The 17,063-nt window shown below is 64.3% G+C and overlaps 1 protein-coding gene across 3 annotated transcripts; it reads left to right on the top strand.

The window, feature by feature from the left end:
- The first annotated feature begins 1,917 nt into the window (after positions 1 to 1,917).
- Positions 1,918 to 15,486, top strand: MELTF (melanotransferrin). 3 transcript variants are annotated; one of them, XM_074190564.1, is made up of 16 exons: positions 1,918 to 2,051; positions 3,070 to 3,224; positions 3,884 to 3,983; positions 4,138 to 4,320; positions 4,583 to 4,739; positions 5,051 to 5,118; positions 6,715 to 6,902; positions 7,121 to 7,301; positions 7,679 to 7,830; positions 8,486 to 8,582; positions 9,165 to 9,359; positions 9,648 to 9,804; positions 9,905 to 9,972; positions 10,411 to 10,598; positions 12,744 to 12,942; positions 13,961 to 15,486. In XM_074190564.1, exons 1-16 carry the CDS (start codon positions 2,003 to 2,005, stop codon positions 14,035 to 14,037), a joined length of 2,214 nt encoding a protein of 737 aa, XP_074046665.1. In that variant the 5' UTR covers positions 1,918 to 2,002; the 3' UTR covers positions 14,038 to 15,486. The 3 variants fall into 3 exon arrangements, with proteins under 3 accessions (XP_074046665.1, XP_074046664.1, XP_074046663.1); XM_074190563.1 differs by lacking the exon at positions 1,918 to 2,051 and having other exon boundaries at positions 2,756 to 3,224; positions 9,168 to 9,359; XM_074190562.1 differs by lacking the exon at positions 1,918 to 2,051 and having other exon boundaries at positions 2,756 to 3,224.
- Positions 15,487 to 17,063: the final 1,577 nt, after the last annotated feature.

Genomic DNA, 17,063 nt, shown 5'->3' with positions numbered 1-17,063 from the left:
GCAGAACCTCCGAAGCCCCTTTTCTGTCTTCTCTTGTCTCCGCTACGGTGTGCAATGGTGAGAGGGTAAAACATGGTGCTAGAGGCGGATGGCTGCTACCTGGGGCTTGGCCAGCAGAATTGGACCCAAACCCAGCATCTGTTCCAACCTCTCAGCTCCACGGTCGGAGGGCTCAGCAGATGGTCGCCACCATGTTCCAACCAAGCTATCGCTGAAATAGGAATTTCCTCTAATTTTCCAATGTCAGGAGCTTTTCCTTTCTTTTCCAGTCTTTTCCAGGGTAATAGCATCCTTAGTCCGGGCCAGAGAAGTGGGCAACCGGAGGAGCCCGTGCCCGAGGTGATGGGCCTCTGGAAGCAGATTCAGGGGTGTCAGCCATTAGCAGCTCCCTGGAATCTCCAGTCCCCCTCCCCGGGAGCAGGGGATAGGTGGGAGCCGAGGCAGGATTTCAGAGGAGGGGAGAAGCTGGGTCTGGAAAGAAGCCGCCTGGCACTGATGACCTGTCATCCCCCCACTCAGCACCCATTGTGTCTTTGGGGGTGTAGTCGCCACCCTGTCTTTACTGATAGTGGCAATTTTAAAGCAGAATTGATAGGACCCCTGATTCATTCTATGGGGCAGTGGAGTGATGGACATGGAGATGGAGGTGGGGGGGCAGGGGTGTTTGGAGGGGCAAGGGCTGAGGGAGGGAGATCTGCTCTGGAGGATACACCGAGGAAATGTCGGGTCCTGGGGCCCCATAGCCCAGAGCTGGGGGAGGAGCAGAGGCCTGGGGAGTGGGGGCTCCTTCCCTCAAGAGCTCACTTCCTCCTCCCCAAAGGGGTCTGGCCTTCCTGTCTTTGGCCTCTTCTCTGGCTCCTCCCTGGACCCTTGGGCTGGTCTTGTCATAGGGGGCCCCACACCACCAGCTGGGCTTTGCATTGTTGGGGAGTCAAGTTAGCAGGTCTTCCAGGCAGGGATGCAGTGAAGAGGTCCTCGTGATCTAACGGGGGTGGGGAAGGGGGACAATGTGCAAAACACCCATGCAAACAAGATTCTGCCAGGATGAATCTTGGGGAACCCCAGAGGAGGGAAGGCGCTGGCCCTCAGGGACATCGAGAAAGATGTCCTGCCGAGAGAAGTCAGGAGGCAGACTTCCAGGCAGGAGGCACGGCCAAAGCAAACACCTGGAGGCTGGAGGTGCAGTGTCTTGCGTGAGGACTCCTGGAGGCCACTGTCCCTGGGTCTATTGGATGTCGGGGAATGTGGGAGATGACGGAAGATAAGAAGGGAAGCCTGGTGAGGAGGGGCCTGAGGCGCCAAACAGGATGATGCTGGAGAGGATGGAGTGAGGGGCTGAGTGGTCCGGGTCAGACTTCTGGCCCCAGGGCTGTGGCTTTTCAGGCTCCCAGAGCACTCCCCCCCCCTCAGCCCCTGGGAGGCAGGGGATGATTACTCCCCCGTGCCCATGCCTCAGCGGGGCAGACTGGCCACTGCGTCAGAGGGGTCCACAGCTGGCATCTCCGCAGCCAGGGTCCCCTCCGGGCAGGAGGTCAGCCCCCTCCCCATGAGGAAGACCAGAGGGAGAGGACTTAGGGGTGGGGTCGGGGTATTCAGAGCCTCATCAGAGGAAGGAACTGAGGGAGGGGAAGGGATTTGTCTGAGCCCCCCCACCCCGGGCTCCTGAGCCTTGGGGTGGAAGCTGAGGGGGTCTGAGGATGGCTGGCCTGCAGGGCCTCCCTGGGCAGCGGCTGCTGTGTCTACTCGGCTCCAGCAGATGGTGCCAGAATCTGGCCAGGTGTCCCCACTCCTGGAGGGGTGGGGAGGCGGGCTGGAATCTGCTCCCTTCCCACCCTCTGCCCTCCCCGGTGGGAGGGGTCTGATGGGCACTTAAGTAGCAAAGAGAGCCCGGGGAGCCAGACTGCCAGGGCTGCCCAGGGACCGGGGAGACTGAAGCAGACGGGAGGCACCCAGGGGGCTGGGCAGCGCTGTCTGCACTGGGGGAGGGTCTGCCGAGCTGACCATGAGGACCTTCTGCAACATTGTGGGGCTGCTCCTTTCCTTCCAGGCAGGTCAGTGACCCCCCTCCCCACCCTGCCCTCTGGGGCCCTGGGCCAGCACCCAGAGGTGGTGGCGGGCAGGAGACGCTGGAGCCCGACCCAAACCTGGCTGGCCCTTCCTTGGCCTGCCTGGGGCCGGCAGAAATGGCCCAGTGGGAGAAGGGGGTACAGAGGAGGCACCTCCTCTGGGTCTGGGGGGTTGTCACATCAGGTGAGGGTCTGGTGACAGGAGAAGACAGTGGGGGCAGCTCTGGAAGGGTGGCAGAGTGGGTCTGGGGGCAGGAGAAGACAGTAGGGGGCAGCCCTGGAACTGGGGGTGGCATGGTGCATCTGGGGGCAAGGGTGACTGGGGGGGGGCACAGCAGGACGTCGGGCTCTGGCCATACCTTCCAGGATCTTGACTGAGCGGAACCAACTTCTTCCGTTGGGCTGCTGGGGGGGCGGGGTGACCTCAGCCTAGAAACATTTATTAAGCACCCAGGACATACCCAGAGCTGATGGAAGCTCTGAGTGTTCCAAGAGAGGCCAAAGGTGGGGTCCACTCTCAGGGGGCTTCCTACAGACAAACTGCAGACAGGGCACCTTGGAGCTAGTCCCAGAGGGTGGGCCCTGGGGCCCTGGGGGAGGTGGGAACTTAGCTGGGCCAAGGACAGCTGAAGGGAGACATTTCAGGCAGGAGGCCCGGCCAGGAACAGACCTGGAGGGGGAGATGGCCTATCTACTCCAGGAGCGGCCTCCCGGCCTCCCTCTCGCAGGGGTCTGGGAGCAGCTCCGGGGCCCTCGACATAGTGGGGAGATGTTGCCAAGGGGGGTGCCTCGCAACAGTGATTTTGTGTCTGTGGTCCCCCTTTGGCCCCTGACACCAGTTTTTTTTTGGGGGGGGGACAATTCTCTCCTCAAGTCCCTGTACCCATGAGAGACGGGTGGAGCCTACAGGGTCTCCAGTCCCAGCTGGGGCGGGGGGTGGAACTCCAGCATGGAGACATGCTGAGGAGGCACCGGCCAAGGAAGCCTGGGGTTCCTCCCCCAGCCCTGGGCATGACTGAGCTGAGGTGGTGTGCCATCTCGGAGCCCGAGCAGCAGAAGTGCCTGGCCATGGCTGCAGCCTTCAAGGAGGCCGGAATCCGTCCCACCCTCGGCTGCGTCCTGGGGACCTCCGCTGACGACTGCATGCGCCTCATCCAGGTGAGTGTCCCCACGACCTCCCGTCCTCCCGGCCAAGAGCGGCAGATGGGCCCCTCCCCAGGCCTGACGGACTGTGGGCCCCGCTCCCGGGGGGCCAGGCTGGAAGGCCCGGGGGGATGCGGCCGGAGTCCCCGGGGAGGGGCTGGGATGGGGCAGCCTCCCCTCCCCCAGCCTGGGGGACATGACTCATTTTGGTCACTGGCCGAGGCAGACAGAGGTGATGGCTGGGCCCGGGCCTGACCTTGAGAGAGTGAGGTGGAGAGTGGGGGGCCAGCAGGGCAGGAGCCCCGAGGCCTTATGGGGGGAAGAGGCCAGAGGCCGGATCATCGCCTGAGGACAAGGCAGCCCACCAAAGGGAGCAGGGAGGGCTGCCCGTGGGGGTCCCCGACTGGAGAGTCTAGGTCCAAATCAAGCAGAGTGGGGGGGGGGCCTGCGGGCCCCACTCCTGGGCATCATCAGCTGCTGCTGACCTGTTAAGGGAGGGGGCCCCGGGGGACCGGAGGAAGGAGGGAGGGGCAAGACCCCGAGGCCCCCCATCCCTGCTGTAAAGGGAGGGGCTGGTCCAGCTCTGGGGGGGGGCAAGGGGGCTGGAGACAGGCGGAACCCCAAGGCCTCCTTGGAGGCTCTGACCCCCCCCCCCCCGCCCCGGCCCCGACCAGGCCCAGGAGGCGGATGCCATCACTCTGGACGGGGGCGCCGTCTATGAGGCCGGGAAGCTCTACCACCTGAAGCCCGTGGTCGGGGAGACCTATGATCAAGGTAGGGATTTGGCGGGGCGGCGGGGAGCCCCAGGAGGCCTGGGATGGAGAAGTGACCCCCCGCCTGGGGTCGAGGGGCCCCGGGGGGCGACAGCCTCCCCTGGAACTCAGCCCCCGGGGAGCCCGCCCCTGCCCGGCCCCTTTCTGCCCCCCAGAGGCCGGCACCTCCTACTACGCCGTGGCCGTGGTCCGACGCGCCTCCTCCCTGCGCATCGACGGCCTCCGCGGGGCCAGGTCCTGCCACACCGGCCTCAACCGCACGGCCGGCTGGAACGTGCCCGTGGGCTACCTGGTGGAGAGCGGCCGCCTGGCCGTGCCGGGCTGCGGGGTGCTCCGAGGTCAGCCCCGGGGGGCCCTGGAGGGGAGGGGCGGGGGGAGGGAGAGACCGAGGGTGCAGAGGGAGCCCGGGGCCGCGCTCCCCGCGCCCCGGCTGCCCCGTCCGTCCGCTCCGCGGGGCGCATCTGCCCTGGGGCCCTTCCCTCATCCAGCTGCCCCTGGGGCAGCCCCCAGCTCCCGACGCCCCCCAAGAAGCCAAGGCCCGTGGGACCCCCCTGCCCGGGACCCCCGGGCCGCCCCCACAGCTGCCCCCCACCCCCGCAGCGGTCAGCGGCTACTTCGGGGGCAGCTGCGTCCCTGGAGCCGGGGAGACGGGCTTCGCGGACTCCCTGTGCCGGCTGTGCCGGGGCGACGCCGCCGGGGAGGGCAGGTGTGCCAAGAGCCCCCTGGAGCGCTACTACGACTACAGCGGGGCCTTCAGGTGAGGGGCTGGGGGGGCCACGGGGGGGGCGCGCAGCGTCCAACAGCAGTCTTGCCCCTCCCTGGGGCGGAGGCCCCGCGGCCGTGCCCACAGCCGTGCCCGCGGGGTGGTCGAGTGCCAGCGCCCCATGCCCTGGACAAGCCGGAGCAGCCAGTCCCCGGGGCCATGGGCCCACTCCCCTTCTCTGTGCATGGTCTCGGGGCAGGACGGGGGGCCCCATCCGGGGACAAGGCTTGTCCTGCCTCCTGGACCCCGGAGAAGGGCTGGGGCCCCTCAGGGCCAGGGGACCGAGAGCCTCTCCTGCCTCGCAGGTGCCTGGCCGACGGGGCCGGAGACGTGGCTTTCGTGAAGCACAGCACGGTGCTGGAGAACACGGATGGTGGGTGCCGGCTTCTCCTTGGGGGAGGCTCTGGGGGAGGGGGACCCAGGCTGGGAGAGGCCCAGAGAGGTCACCTGCTCAATCCCTGGTAGGGAAAAGTGCCCCCCCCCCAGAGCCTCCAGGTGGGGGCTTCCTTGGTGGGTCCAGCCGGGGAGGCTGGGAATAGGAGAGCCCTTCTCATTTCTAAGGGGCTCCCGTGGCTAGGGGGCTTGGCCCTGGCTTTGGGGACGACTTTTGGGTGCCGGACTCCCGACTGGTGCTCAGCATCGGGTCAACTCAAAGTGAACATGTATTAGGTGCCTGCTGTATGCGGAGACTCATCCTGCGGATGAGCTGTGAAGCAGGCCCCCCCTCAGGCCCCTTGTCTGCCCCCCTTCCCCCCGTGGAGGTCTCCAGGCAGAAGGCAATGGTTGCTTTGGGGCTTCTGCGGTCCTTCCATGATTGGGGCATATATTCCAGGCTGTACAGAAGCCTGGAGGTGGGAGACAATGGGTGGGTGAAGGGGGGTCCCCGAACCAGACGGGCAGCTGGACTTGGGAGCACCCCGGGAGCAGACGGCTCATCCTCGGAGCGATAGGAGCTACTGGGGGGCCGTGGAGGTTGGAGGAGGTCTTCCGGGTGAGAAGTGATGAACGGGGTGGCAGGAGAGGGGGTGGCGATGTGAGGGAGAGGGGGGAGGGGAGAGAAAAATGAGGGGTGTCCAAATGCTTAGCCTGGGGAGCCTGCCTGCCAAGTCAGGTTGCAGTGCACAATAGACTGCGGGAGGGGCATCGGGCCTGCAGAGAGAGGTCAGGGCTGGACGCTGATCTGGGGCTCAAAGAAGCAGGTGAGGAACATCCCCAGACTCAGGGAAGTCTCCAGGAGGAGAGGACGGTCACAGGGTCAAAGCCCGCCCAGAGGATGGGAGGACCGGCACTGAAGAAAGACCAAGAGACGGGCGACTCCGGCCTCACTGGGCCTGGAGTCAGGAGGAGCTGAGTTCAAATCCAACTCAGATGCGTCCTGACTGTGGGACTTGACCCTGGTTGCCTCAGTTTCCCCACCTGTTATATATGACACACGAACCGCTCCAGGATCTCTGCCCTGAGGGGGTCCTGGAGAGTCTGACGAATGACCACAAGAGTCAGAAGGCCACCGTGAGGGGCCAGCGGCCGGGAGACGAGAGGGAGACGAGGATGGGCGGCTCTTTCTAGAAGGCGGGAGGGGCGAGAGAGCGGGAGTGCCCAGGAAAGGGAAGCGGTCCCGGGCCGGCGGTCCGAGGAGCAGAACCGGATCCGGGCAGTGGCCAGGGCTGGCGGGAGAGCCCGGGCGCCGCTCCTTCACGGACGCTGACGTGGTGGGGCTGGCGTCCAGGGGCTCCCGAGGTCCCCCTTCTTCCCTAGAGAGGCAGGGCCCACAGTGGTGGCGGTGTGTGGCTCAGTGGCACAGTGTGGCTCCCTCCGGCTGCGGCCTGCCATGTGGAGGAGGGCAGGAGGCGGCTGGAGGGGGTCGTCCGAGGGCCCCTGCGCCAAGGTGAAGCCCAGATGCGCAAAGGGTGTCTGGGGACGAGCCGGGAAGTTCCAGGGGCCCCGGTCTGAGCGCAGGGTCTTCTTCTAGGAAAAACCCTGAGCTCGTGGGACAAACCGCTGCTGTCCCGTGACTTCCAGCTGCTGTGCAGGGATGGCAGCCGGGCAGAAGTCACCCAGTGGCGGCACTGCCACCTGGCCCGGGTGCCCGCTCACGCTGTGGTCGTCAGGGCCGACACGGACGGGGCCCTGGTCTTCCAGATGCTGAATGAAGGCCAGGTGAGGCAGGAGGCAGGACGTTCCGCTCCTCCCGATGGTTTCCAAGGCCAGGGGTGCCCTCTCCGGGGCGCCGGCCTCCAGCTGTCTGCCCCCCGACGCTGGGAGGGGCACTCTGTCTCCCTCCCCTCCCCCTGCCCTGCTCAGGCACCCGGTTGACCTTCAGCCCCCCCACCCAGGCCCAGGCCTGGGCACTGACCCCAGCCCGTGCCCTGCCACAGGCCAGGTTCAACCACGAAGGAGCCAGCTTCCAGATGTTTGAGTCGGACACCTTCCAGCAGAAGGACCTCCTGTTCAAGGACTCGACCCTGGAGCTGGTGCCCATCAGCACCCCGACCTACCAGGCCTGGCTGGGCACCGAGTATCTCCAGGCCATGATGGGCCTGGCCTGCGACCCCAACAGTGAGTAGCCGTCACCTGCCGGCCGACCGGGGTGGGGAATCCCTCCTCGGGGCACCCAGGGCACCCCGGGAACAGGGGAGGGCGAGACCCTGGAATGGGCGGCTCCAGGGATCCCGGGGGTCCCCCGCCTCACCCAGTGGCTGCCGGTGGGGGCCGCTTGACGCAGGACAGGGACTCCGGAGGCAGCCATACATGTGGCTGGACAGTGGTCACCTCGGGGGGCTGTGCAGCTCAGAAGGTGGGGGACCTTCCCAACGCGGATCCGGAAGATAAAATCAAACAGCAACTGGAGAGGGACTCCCCCCACTTCCCCTGCTTGAGCTGAGAGGCTGCCCCTTGGGGTGTGGCCTCCTTCACGTCGGCTCTCTGACCCCCAGGGCTCCCCAGATTCCTCCGCTGGTGCGTGCTCTCCACGCCAGAGATCCAGAAGTGTGGCGACATGGCGGTGGCCTTCAGTCGGCGGCAGCTGAGGCCCGAGATCCAGTGCGTCTCCAGCGCGTCTGCCAGGCACTGCATGGAGCAGATCAAGGTGGGCCCCTGGGATCCTGGGGGAGGCCACGACTTGGCCTGAGCCGCCATCCCTTGGCAGCTCTGTGTCCCTCTGCCCTGGCCCTGGCCCTGCCCCCTCCCACGGGCACTTCCTCTTGGGCCCCGGGCCCACCACTCCCTCCCACTTTGGGGTGGGGGCAGAGCTTGAGGGGTCATTCTTCCTCCAAGAGAGGCCGGAACCTAGGCATGACTGAGACTGGCAGTGCCCGTTGGCAGGCATGGGTAAAGTGCCCAGGGACAGGTCCCAAGGACTGGCCTGTCTGTTTCTTGGCCTTCCTGACTAGGCGGGCGATTAAATGTCTCCCGACCACCGGACCGAGGGCCACGGCTGGGTGGCGTCCTCAGGCCCGCTGCCTCAGCTGCCGTCAGGAGACGCCCCCCGGATCTGCCGGCTGGCTTACTGATGCCCCGGGTCCCAGACAGGGGCGTCCCCACCATGGGCTCAGCACAGGGAGCCCCACTGGCTCCGCCAGACGTCCAGGGAAGCTATGGCTCTAGAGGGCTGGGCCCTGAGGCAGGAGAAGGGCACAGAGGGGCCGGGCCCCACTGTCCGTACCCCCCGCCAGCACTGGGCACGTGCAGGAGGCTTCTGGGAAACCAGACAAGGAAGCCGACTCATGCCCACCCCCCCCCAGGCCAAGGAAGCCGATGTGGTCACTCTGAACGGAAGGGATGTTTACACGGCAGGGCAGACCTACGGGCTGGTGCCAGCTGCGGGGGAGAGCTACCCGGGTAAGGAGAGGCAGAGAGCCAAGACCCGAGGGAAGGCCCCGGGAGGCCTGGGGGGGAGGGAGGGCGGCACTCCCTTCTGTGGGGGGGACTGGTCCAGGTGTTGGTGGAGAGCCCTCAGCTCCTCCATGCAGTGACGAGACCTCCCTCCCTCCCACTTGGTCAGCCCCCTGCGGAGCCCCTCAGCTTGGCCTGGCATCCGGGCCTGTCCCGTGGGTGTGGGAACCCTCCCTCATGTTCCCATTCCTGGCGCCTTCTCAGTGAGATGAGAAAAATCCCACCGAGGCTCCAGATGGTGCCGAGGTCTCACGCAGCTCCTGGGCAGGGGGTGGCAGCAACCGGGCACGTCGCCGGCTCCCGGTGCAGGGGGGAGGCCCCGGGGGTCCACATGGTCGGGGGGACCATGGAGGGGTGTGGCCGGCATTCCCCGTTCGGCCACCCCCAGGCCTCCACCGGCTCTCAGGGGTCGGAGGGCCGGGGAGCAGGGGGCACGTCCGGGCCCGGTGCCAACCTCATCATCTGATGAGATGGGCAGGGCCTCGTGGCAGGCGACACAGGGCGATGGGCCTCCCTTTGCCCCGCCAGCAGACGACGGCAAGGACACGTACTATGCCGTGGCTGTGGTCAGGAGGAACAGCTCCTACTCCTTCACCATCGACGAGCTCCGGGGCAAGCGGTCCTGTCACTCCAGCTACGGGGTGCCCTCCGGCTGGGACATCCCTATCGGGGTCCTGGTCCAGAGAGGCTTCATCCGGCCCAAGGGCTGTGCTATCCTCCAAGGTGGGGAGCGGGAGGGGGCAGTCAGGAGGGTCAGAGGACAGGTGAGGAGGGGGGTGACCATTTTCCTTACCGCCCCCACAGGGCTTTGGGTTGCCCTATCCCTTGCCTCCTCCCCCAGCGCCCCCTCCCATTCCAGAAGATGCAGAATCAGGTCTTCCAGGCCCTCCCGGCCTCCACCCCCCACCCCAGGGCTTGGCACGGGCCTCTGGCCAGAGGATGTGTGTGCCAGCCGAGAAGGGGGCCCATAGTCCCTGGCACCCCCACTCCCCATTGCCCCTTCCCTTCCAGCTGTGAGTGAGTTCTTCTCCGCCAGCTGTGTGCCTGTGAACAATGCCCAGGCCTACCCGCCGGGGCTCTGTGAGCTTTGTGTGGGGGATGACCACGGTCTGAACAGATGCCATGGGAACAGCCAGGAGCGCTACTATGGAGACAGTGGGGCCTTCAGGTACCCCGGGCCCCTGGCATTCTTGGGGGGCATCTTTAGCACCACCAGCATGTCTGGAGCGCCTGTGGGTGCTGACCCTCTCTGGTCTCGGTCTCGGCAGGTGTCTGGCTGAGGGCGCTGGTGATGTGGCCTTTGTCAAACATTCCACCGTCTTCGACAACACCAATGGTGAGAGACCTCGGGGCCGCGGGGGGCTGGGCCGGGGCCCCCAGACGCCTTGCTGAATGGACAAGCACCCTCTGTGTCCACCCTCCGGAGCCTGGGGCCTTCCGCCCCTCTCTGTGCACCTCAGTTTCCCCTTCAGTAAAGGCTTGGACCGATCAGCCTCTTGCTTCTCGTGACCACAGGGTGCCATAGAGTTGTGCCCGAGGTCAGCCTGGCTCTGAGGCCTTGGGTTGGCCATGACCCTGTAAGGCCGTGGGCCTGGAGCTGATCTGGCCGAGCCCCCGGAACCGCCTGGAGAGGAAGAGGAGGGGAAGAGGAGGGGGGACTGAGACTCTGAGTCTCCGGGGTTTCTCCCCTTTTGCAGTGGAGGGCACAGGGGCAAAAGTGGGGTGCTGAGGCTGGGAACTGGGGCACTTCCCACGGTGACTTTCTACTCCCCAGGCCACAACCCTGAGGCATGGGCCGTCCACCTGAAGTCTGAGGACTATGAGCTGCTATGTCCCAACGGCGCCCGGGCCGAGGTCACGCAATTTGAGGCCTGCAACCTTGCCCAAGTGCCAGCGCAGGCTGTGATGGTCCACCCAGACACCAACATCTTTGCCGTGTACGGGCTTTTGGACAAAGCACAGGTGAGGACAGTGGAGTGACGGAGACCAAGCCCAGTCTGGCTAGGGCCCCGTCCCAAGACGACTGGGGCACCGTGCCGAGCCAGCTGAGCCCCCTGCCAAGCTAGTCAACCAGACCAGGGGAAGCAGCCAGAGTCCCAAGTTGCCCCCCCTCCTGAGCCTCAGTTTCCTTTCTGGACGTTGTCCTCCAGGCTCCTCCTTGGAGTGGGGTGAATTAGTCTGGGTGCCCAGGGACTTCCTCTGTGATGAGCTGGGCCCTCTTCAGGGCCGTCTATGCCCAACATCCTCCAGCATTCTGGGGGGGGGGCAGGGCAAGGGGTGAGGGTGGGGTGGCAATGGATGAGCAGATCTGGTTGCCACCGTGGCAACCCCCAAATCCCGACCTTTGGGCTGAGTTCCCTCTGGTGGTCTGGGCCAGGCCCAGTTTGGCCCGTCGGCAGCGCAGGCTCCAGCTGGTCCACACCAGCTGCCCTTCTCCTTCCCCTCAGACCCTTCCTTCTCCCGAGGGGGCTGCCATCCTCCTGGGCACCTCCTTGCTGGTAAAGTCGGCCCACCCGGTCTGCGCACCCAGTGCTCCTGTGCTGCTCCCCCACCTGGCAGTGTCCCCTTCCCCAGCTCTTAATCATTAGTCCCAAGGCTCCTTATCTTCTGCTCTGGGGGTCCAAAGTCTCAGGAGGAGTCCCCAGCCGCCCCCCAGGGCTCTGCGGCTGCCGGGCCTGGCCAGAGTCCAGCCCCACTGACCTTTCCGGGCTCTGAGGTGAGCTTTTCGGGCTGCCCTGGGTCCTGAGGACCGCACAACCCCCATGAGGTCACATCTACACCAGAGGGAGGCTGAGGGGCAAAGTCGTCCAGACCGCAGCGCTCCGGCCACACCTGTCCAGCCAGAGGCTCCATCTGTCCACGCCTCACCAGGCTGGGCCTTCTGTCCTTGACCTCCCATCCTGCCCAGTGGAGGAGCCGGTCCGAGGCGCTGAAGCTCCCGATGGTTACCAAGGAGGAGAGTCCGGCTGGATCTCATTTTACCGGGCACGTCGGAAGCCCCCGCTCTGTCCCCGGCGCTGTTGCCCGATGCTGGGGGCTCGAAGACAAAGGGAAGGAGACTTGAACCGAAGAGCATTTGCCCTCCTCAGGCAGAGGTCTCCGGGGCAGGGCCCCCGGGCTCTGCACTTGGTCCCGGACTCAGGGAGGATGTTCTCAAGGGCTCTGCCAATGACACCACGCTGGGAGAGAGAGCTAGCAAGGGGGAGGACAAGCCCCATGTATCGGTCTGGCCCAGTGTAGCCTTGCCCTTAGGTACCCAGACTCAACTTCGGGGCAAGATGTGTCAGGGAGTCAAGGAGAGACGGTGGTTGTTCTAGAAAAGACCTGACGGGGAGAGTGGGCCACAAGCTCGGCCTGAATCATCAGAGTGATGTGGCAGCCAGAAAAGCTGGGGAGGCCTCCGGCTGCAGGGTTCGGGTCACCTCTCTGCCCGGGGCGCCATGGGAGGGTTGGGAAGGGCATGTCCAGAGGCAGTGCCCTGGCACCGTACTATCCGAGGAGCAGGCTGGAGAAGAGGAGGTTCAGGTGGCCAGGAGGGGTGTCCCCGGAGAAGCGGGCCTCGAGGCCAGAAGCACGAGCAGCAGGCGCAAGTTGGAAAGAGGCACATTTTGGTTTCATCCAGAGAAAACTCCCTTTCAGTTAGCGTTGCCCCAAGAGACAGGCACTGCCTCGGGAGGTGGTGAGCCTCCTGTTCGTCTGTCAGGGACTTCACAACAAGAATTCCTTTCTTGGGGGGGCACTGACCCCCGAGCTTTCTGATTCTGGAAGGATCCGTTCTCTCCTTTAGCATCGCCCTCTGCCGATCTCCGCCCCCTTCAGTTCTCTCATTTGCTCCATAGCTGAGTTTGTCATTTATTTCTATTGAAAAGTCTGTTTTCTCGGATCCGTTTATGGTCCCCGAAGCCTGGGCTGCCCCCCGGGGGGAGGGCCTGGCTCCCAGAGGAGATGAAGCAGGTGCAGGAGAATAGAGCTTCTGGAGGCGGGCGGCTCGAGTTGAGCTTCCCAGGAAAGAAGCGGCCTGGAAGGAGCTTGAAAAATGACTCTCACCTGAAGGAATGCATGAGAGAACGAATGAATGAATGAACGAATGAACGATTGCTCTTCCAGGACTTGTTTGGGAACGACAGCAACAAGAATGGATTCAAGATGTTTGACTCCGCGGATTACCACGGCCGCGACTTGCTGTTTAAAGACTCCACGGTCCGAGTGGTCCCCGTGCGGGAGAAGACCTCCTACTCAGCCTGGCTGGGCCAGGACTACATGGCTTCCCTGGAGGGGCTTCAGTCCCTCGAGTGCTCCGGAGCAGGTGAGGAAGACCCCGGAAAGCCCCCCACACACACGTGCAGCAGGCCTCTGGCCATGGCCTTTGGCAGCCAGGACCGCCCCCAAGACCCCCCTCCTTTGGGGAGCAGCTGGCCCAGGCCCCCGCAGCCTGGGTGGCATAGATGAAGGACGAATGTGAAGGGCAGAGTTGGGCTGGGCTGGAGAGGGGCGTTGCCCTCCCCTGGGGAAGAGCTTCTCTGCTGGGAGGGGGGTCTAGCCTCTTCCAGTGACCCCGAGTGGCAGAAGTCCGGCAGAGGGTGTGGACGGCTCTGGAGGCGTCTCCACCCATGTACCCTAGGGGAAGCCCACCGCTGGGGGCTCAAGTGCTATTAGTGGGTGAATGGAGTGTTAAACCCCAGGGAGGGACTGTGGGTCGAGGGAGGGCATCCCTTGAGGAGCAAATGAAGGAGGTGCATGAAGCCAAAGCCTCCAATAGAGGCCTGGGCTGCGGAGCCCAGAGGTTCAGGGCCGCCGATCCAGAGTCCAAGCTTTGCTAGATCTGTGCACAAGATCGCGTGGGGAAAAGAGAGGAGGGATAAGGGAATGAGCATCTATAGAGCACCTGCTGCATGCTGGCACTGCAAGTCTGACCTCACTGAATCCTCACTACCACCCTGGGAAGGAGGGGCTACTGTAATCCTGTGTTAACCATTGAGAAAAGGGAGACCAGCTTGCCTGGGTTCCCACAGCTAGAAACTGTCCAAGGTTAGATTTGAACTCAGGCCTTCTTGAATCCAGAGCCAGCAGTGTGTCCGCTGCCCCACAGTGTACCAGGAAAACTGCCCCAAGTGTAAATAGAGGCTGAAGGTGGCCTCCCCCTGGGAGTGAGCACCTGGGCCCAGGGACTGGGGCGGGGGGCTAGTGGAAAGACCCCAGCCTCCATGCCTTAGTGTTCTCATCTGTTAAGTGGGGACAGGCCTCCCTCCCCGAAGCCCCCCAGCCCCAGTCCACCGCCACCGAGGGGTCCCTCCCTCACTGTGCACCTCTCTCCTCTCTGGCAGCGACCGCCAGCCCTGTCCTGCTGCTCCTGCTGCTGCAGCTGCTCCTCTGCTCCGTCCTGAGCAGCCCTGACCTGTGACAGCCCCCCCACCGGGAGAAGAAAGGATGCGAGGCCCCCAGGAAAGGCAGGCAAGGGTGGGCTGGGCGCAGTCAGAGGGCCCAGCTGCAGAGCTAGTCGCCTCGGCCCACTTGGGGCCAGCATTATCTATAGCAAGAATACAATCTAGGGACCCCCAGCCCTACTCCCCAGTGTTTGAATTTGAATGGAAAAGGTAGATGTGCTCGAAGGAAGAGCTGCCCCCAGCCCCTCGCCCCCCAAGGCTGAGCTCTGGGAGCCTCCTATGGGGCTGGGGTGGAGGAGAGGCATGCCAGCATCCTCGGTGGGCTCAGCTTGGCTGGAGCCCAGGCCCTTGCCCACACCAAGGGGAGCAGCCTCACAGGACCCCATCTCTGAGCCGGAGATGGAGGGGGAGAAGAGCCCGCGTCCTGCTTTCCAGGGGCTGCTCTTCCCTTCTCCACAGGCCTGGCCTCCTTCCTGCCAGCCTCCACCCCTGTATCACCCTCCCAGGCCCGGCCGAGGAAGCTTCCGCTCTGGCTTTGGGGCTCCATCTCACTGCCACGCCACTCTGGGCCCCCATGCCTGCCCAGTCCATCACCTGGGCCAAATGCAAGTTGCCAATCAGCAGCCGAGGCTTCTCCCGGCTGCCCTCTCTGACTGCCACCTGGCTTTCCTTCCCTTGCCTCTTGGCTGATTCTGGAGATGCCCATCAGAGAGCAAGCCTGCCATGGACACTGGGGGGCTGGCTAAGGGGCAGGGCAGCCCAGAGAGCAGTGTAGGAGCAAGGCCAACGTCCCAACAGTCCCTTCAGTCTGGGAGGCCTCAGTCCACACTGCCTTGAAGGACAGGGCAGGATCCTCTCACTGAGGAGCCAGGGAGGTCGGGGAACTTCCCAGTGACCACTTCAGAACTCCTCCCAGGGACCCTTTCATGGATTCCATGGTCATAGGTGCCCCCAAGGGGGGCCAGGGCCACTCTCTGCCCTTGTTCCATGCCCCTGTCCCATGGGTCCTGTTGCTCTAAGCAAAGGGACAAAATTCACCATTCTGGCAAGGATAGAGGATTGGAGTTGGTGGGGGTTAAGAGGCTTCTAGACTGGGACCCTCTGCTCTCGTGGCCTCCAGTCCCTGCCATGGCCCCCTGCTCTCACGGACAACTGACTGCCAGGCTGCTGAGACCCCTCTTTCTTATCCAAGGCCCCCTTCCTTCGATGGCCCAGACCCTGCCTGGGTCCTGCTCCGCTCCCCTGGGCTGGACGTCTGATGGAGGTTCTGAAACGGGCCGGTCTATGGCTGTGAAGCTTTCGGCTCCCAGAGGCCCGGGCCCTTGCCGGCCTTGGCTACAGCTTCATGGCTACATGCAGAGTCTGACAGGGAGGCCACCGAGCGCTCCATGGTGTAGATGGTCCTGGGGGGCCAGCGATGGGGGTGACAGACTGAAGCACTAATAAAGAGTGGTTTGAAAACAAACCTGCGGTCCAACCCAGGCCTGAACTTGCGTCGTCATCCACCGTTTTGTTTTTCTGAGCGTTATCACACTTGACTCCCCACTTGAAGCGAGCACCCCCAGGCTGGCTCCTTGTCCCCTGAGGGCCCCGTTTGGAAGAGTTGGGGAGCTTTGTCCCTAACGGCAACCACTGGGCAACCACCACTCACCCACCTAACCCTCGCTGCTGCCGCCTCTGGAGGAGGCTCTGGTGCTGGTGGGAGACAGAACCTCACCGAGCCCAGGGCCACCTGAGCCTAGGTGCAGGCCCCAGACATAACTCTGGGCAGCCTCCTTCCCCGGGGCCTCATGAGAACAGCAGTCATTCAAAGCTCTTGGAGGTTGGCATGTGCATCATCTCACCTGGTCCTGGGAGGGTGGGGCTATTGGCACCCCCATTAAGTAGGTGGGAAAACTGAGAGCAGAGCCCGTCCTTGCCTGCTGGAGGTGGCTTCTGAAAGACGAGTCTGACCCTTGATCTATTGTACCCCGATAAGGAGGCTTCTGGTCCCTCTCCTGTGGTTCTCAGGGGACCCATCACCAGGGAAATGACTGCCCATGAGCTGTGCCATGGCACAGGCAGCAGAGGATCCCAAGGGTCTGGATCATCCACTTTAGGATACAGCCCTAGCGGCCAGGCACCGTTCTCTGTAGCTACCAATACAAACAAAAAGTCCCTGCCCTCGTGGAGCTTCCGTTCTACTGGAGGAGACAACACCCAAAGGAACTGGAAAGCTGGGGAGCTGTGGGGTGGGAGGGCCCAGCGTGGACTGGGGGTGGGGGCAGAACCAGGAGGGATTGCGGCTCCATCAGAGAAAGGCCCGGGAGAGACTCCTCCAGGGCGGAAGCAGAGGCTGGGCAGGGCTGGTGAGACTTCAGGCTGAGGTACTGGAGGACCGGGCTGGGGGGTTGATGAAGATGAAGGCCCTGACCGTCTCCAGCCGCCCCAAATCTCCTGGAAGGACCTGAGAGGACTCCTGGTCCCACAATTATATTTATCCCCTGTGGGGAGGAGGACCCCAGACATTGTGGCCTAGGGAACCCCCTGGGTAGTGAAGCAGACAGTGGTCCTGAGCCCTGAGCTGTCCAGCACGGAAAAGCCCTCCTCCCAGAGCCAACCTAAGCCCGTCTGGAAGATGCTCCAGAGCCAAGGAGCTGCTCCGGAGGCCCGTCCCCTGCTGCCTCCGAGAACCAGCCCCCAGCCCCGCCGAGGGCGGCCGGCCTGCCCCCGCCCTCTTCCCGGGCTTCTCCAGGACAAGCGGAGGTGATTCACTCCTGGCCCTGGGACGGGCATCCAGACTGCGGTGGAGGGGGCAGCGGGAGGGAAGGAGGCCGTGGGGCCCGCGGCCGTTTTCAGACAAGACTTTCTGGGCTTGGCAATTGCCCCGGACGGGGCAGGCCAAGAGAAACCAACCTCTCCCGAGGGGCACGGGTGTGGCGCCTCTGGGCAGCCGTCTCCACGCAGGAAGTCCAGGCCTGAATAAGCCTTCAGTGCTCTGACAGTCACAGTGGGCCCCTGTGCCAGGCAGGGCTCCCGCCCCGGCGGTCGGGCGCGGCTGCCT

This window comes from Macrotis lagotis, chromosome 6, assembly GCF_037893015.1.
Source record: "Macrotis lagotis isolate mMagLag1 chromosome 6, bilby.v1.9.chrom.fasta, whole genome shotgun sequence".
Classification (NCBI taxonomy): Eukaryota; Metazoa; Chordata; class Mammalia; order Peramelemorphia; family Peramelidae; genus Macrotis; species Macrotis lagotis.
The sequence above is the reverse complement of the archived record's forward strand: the minus strand, read 5'-3'. Positions and strand labels throughout refer to the sequence as shown.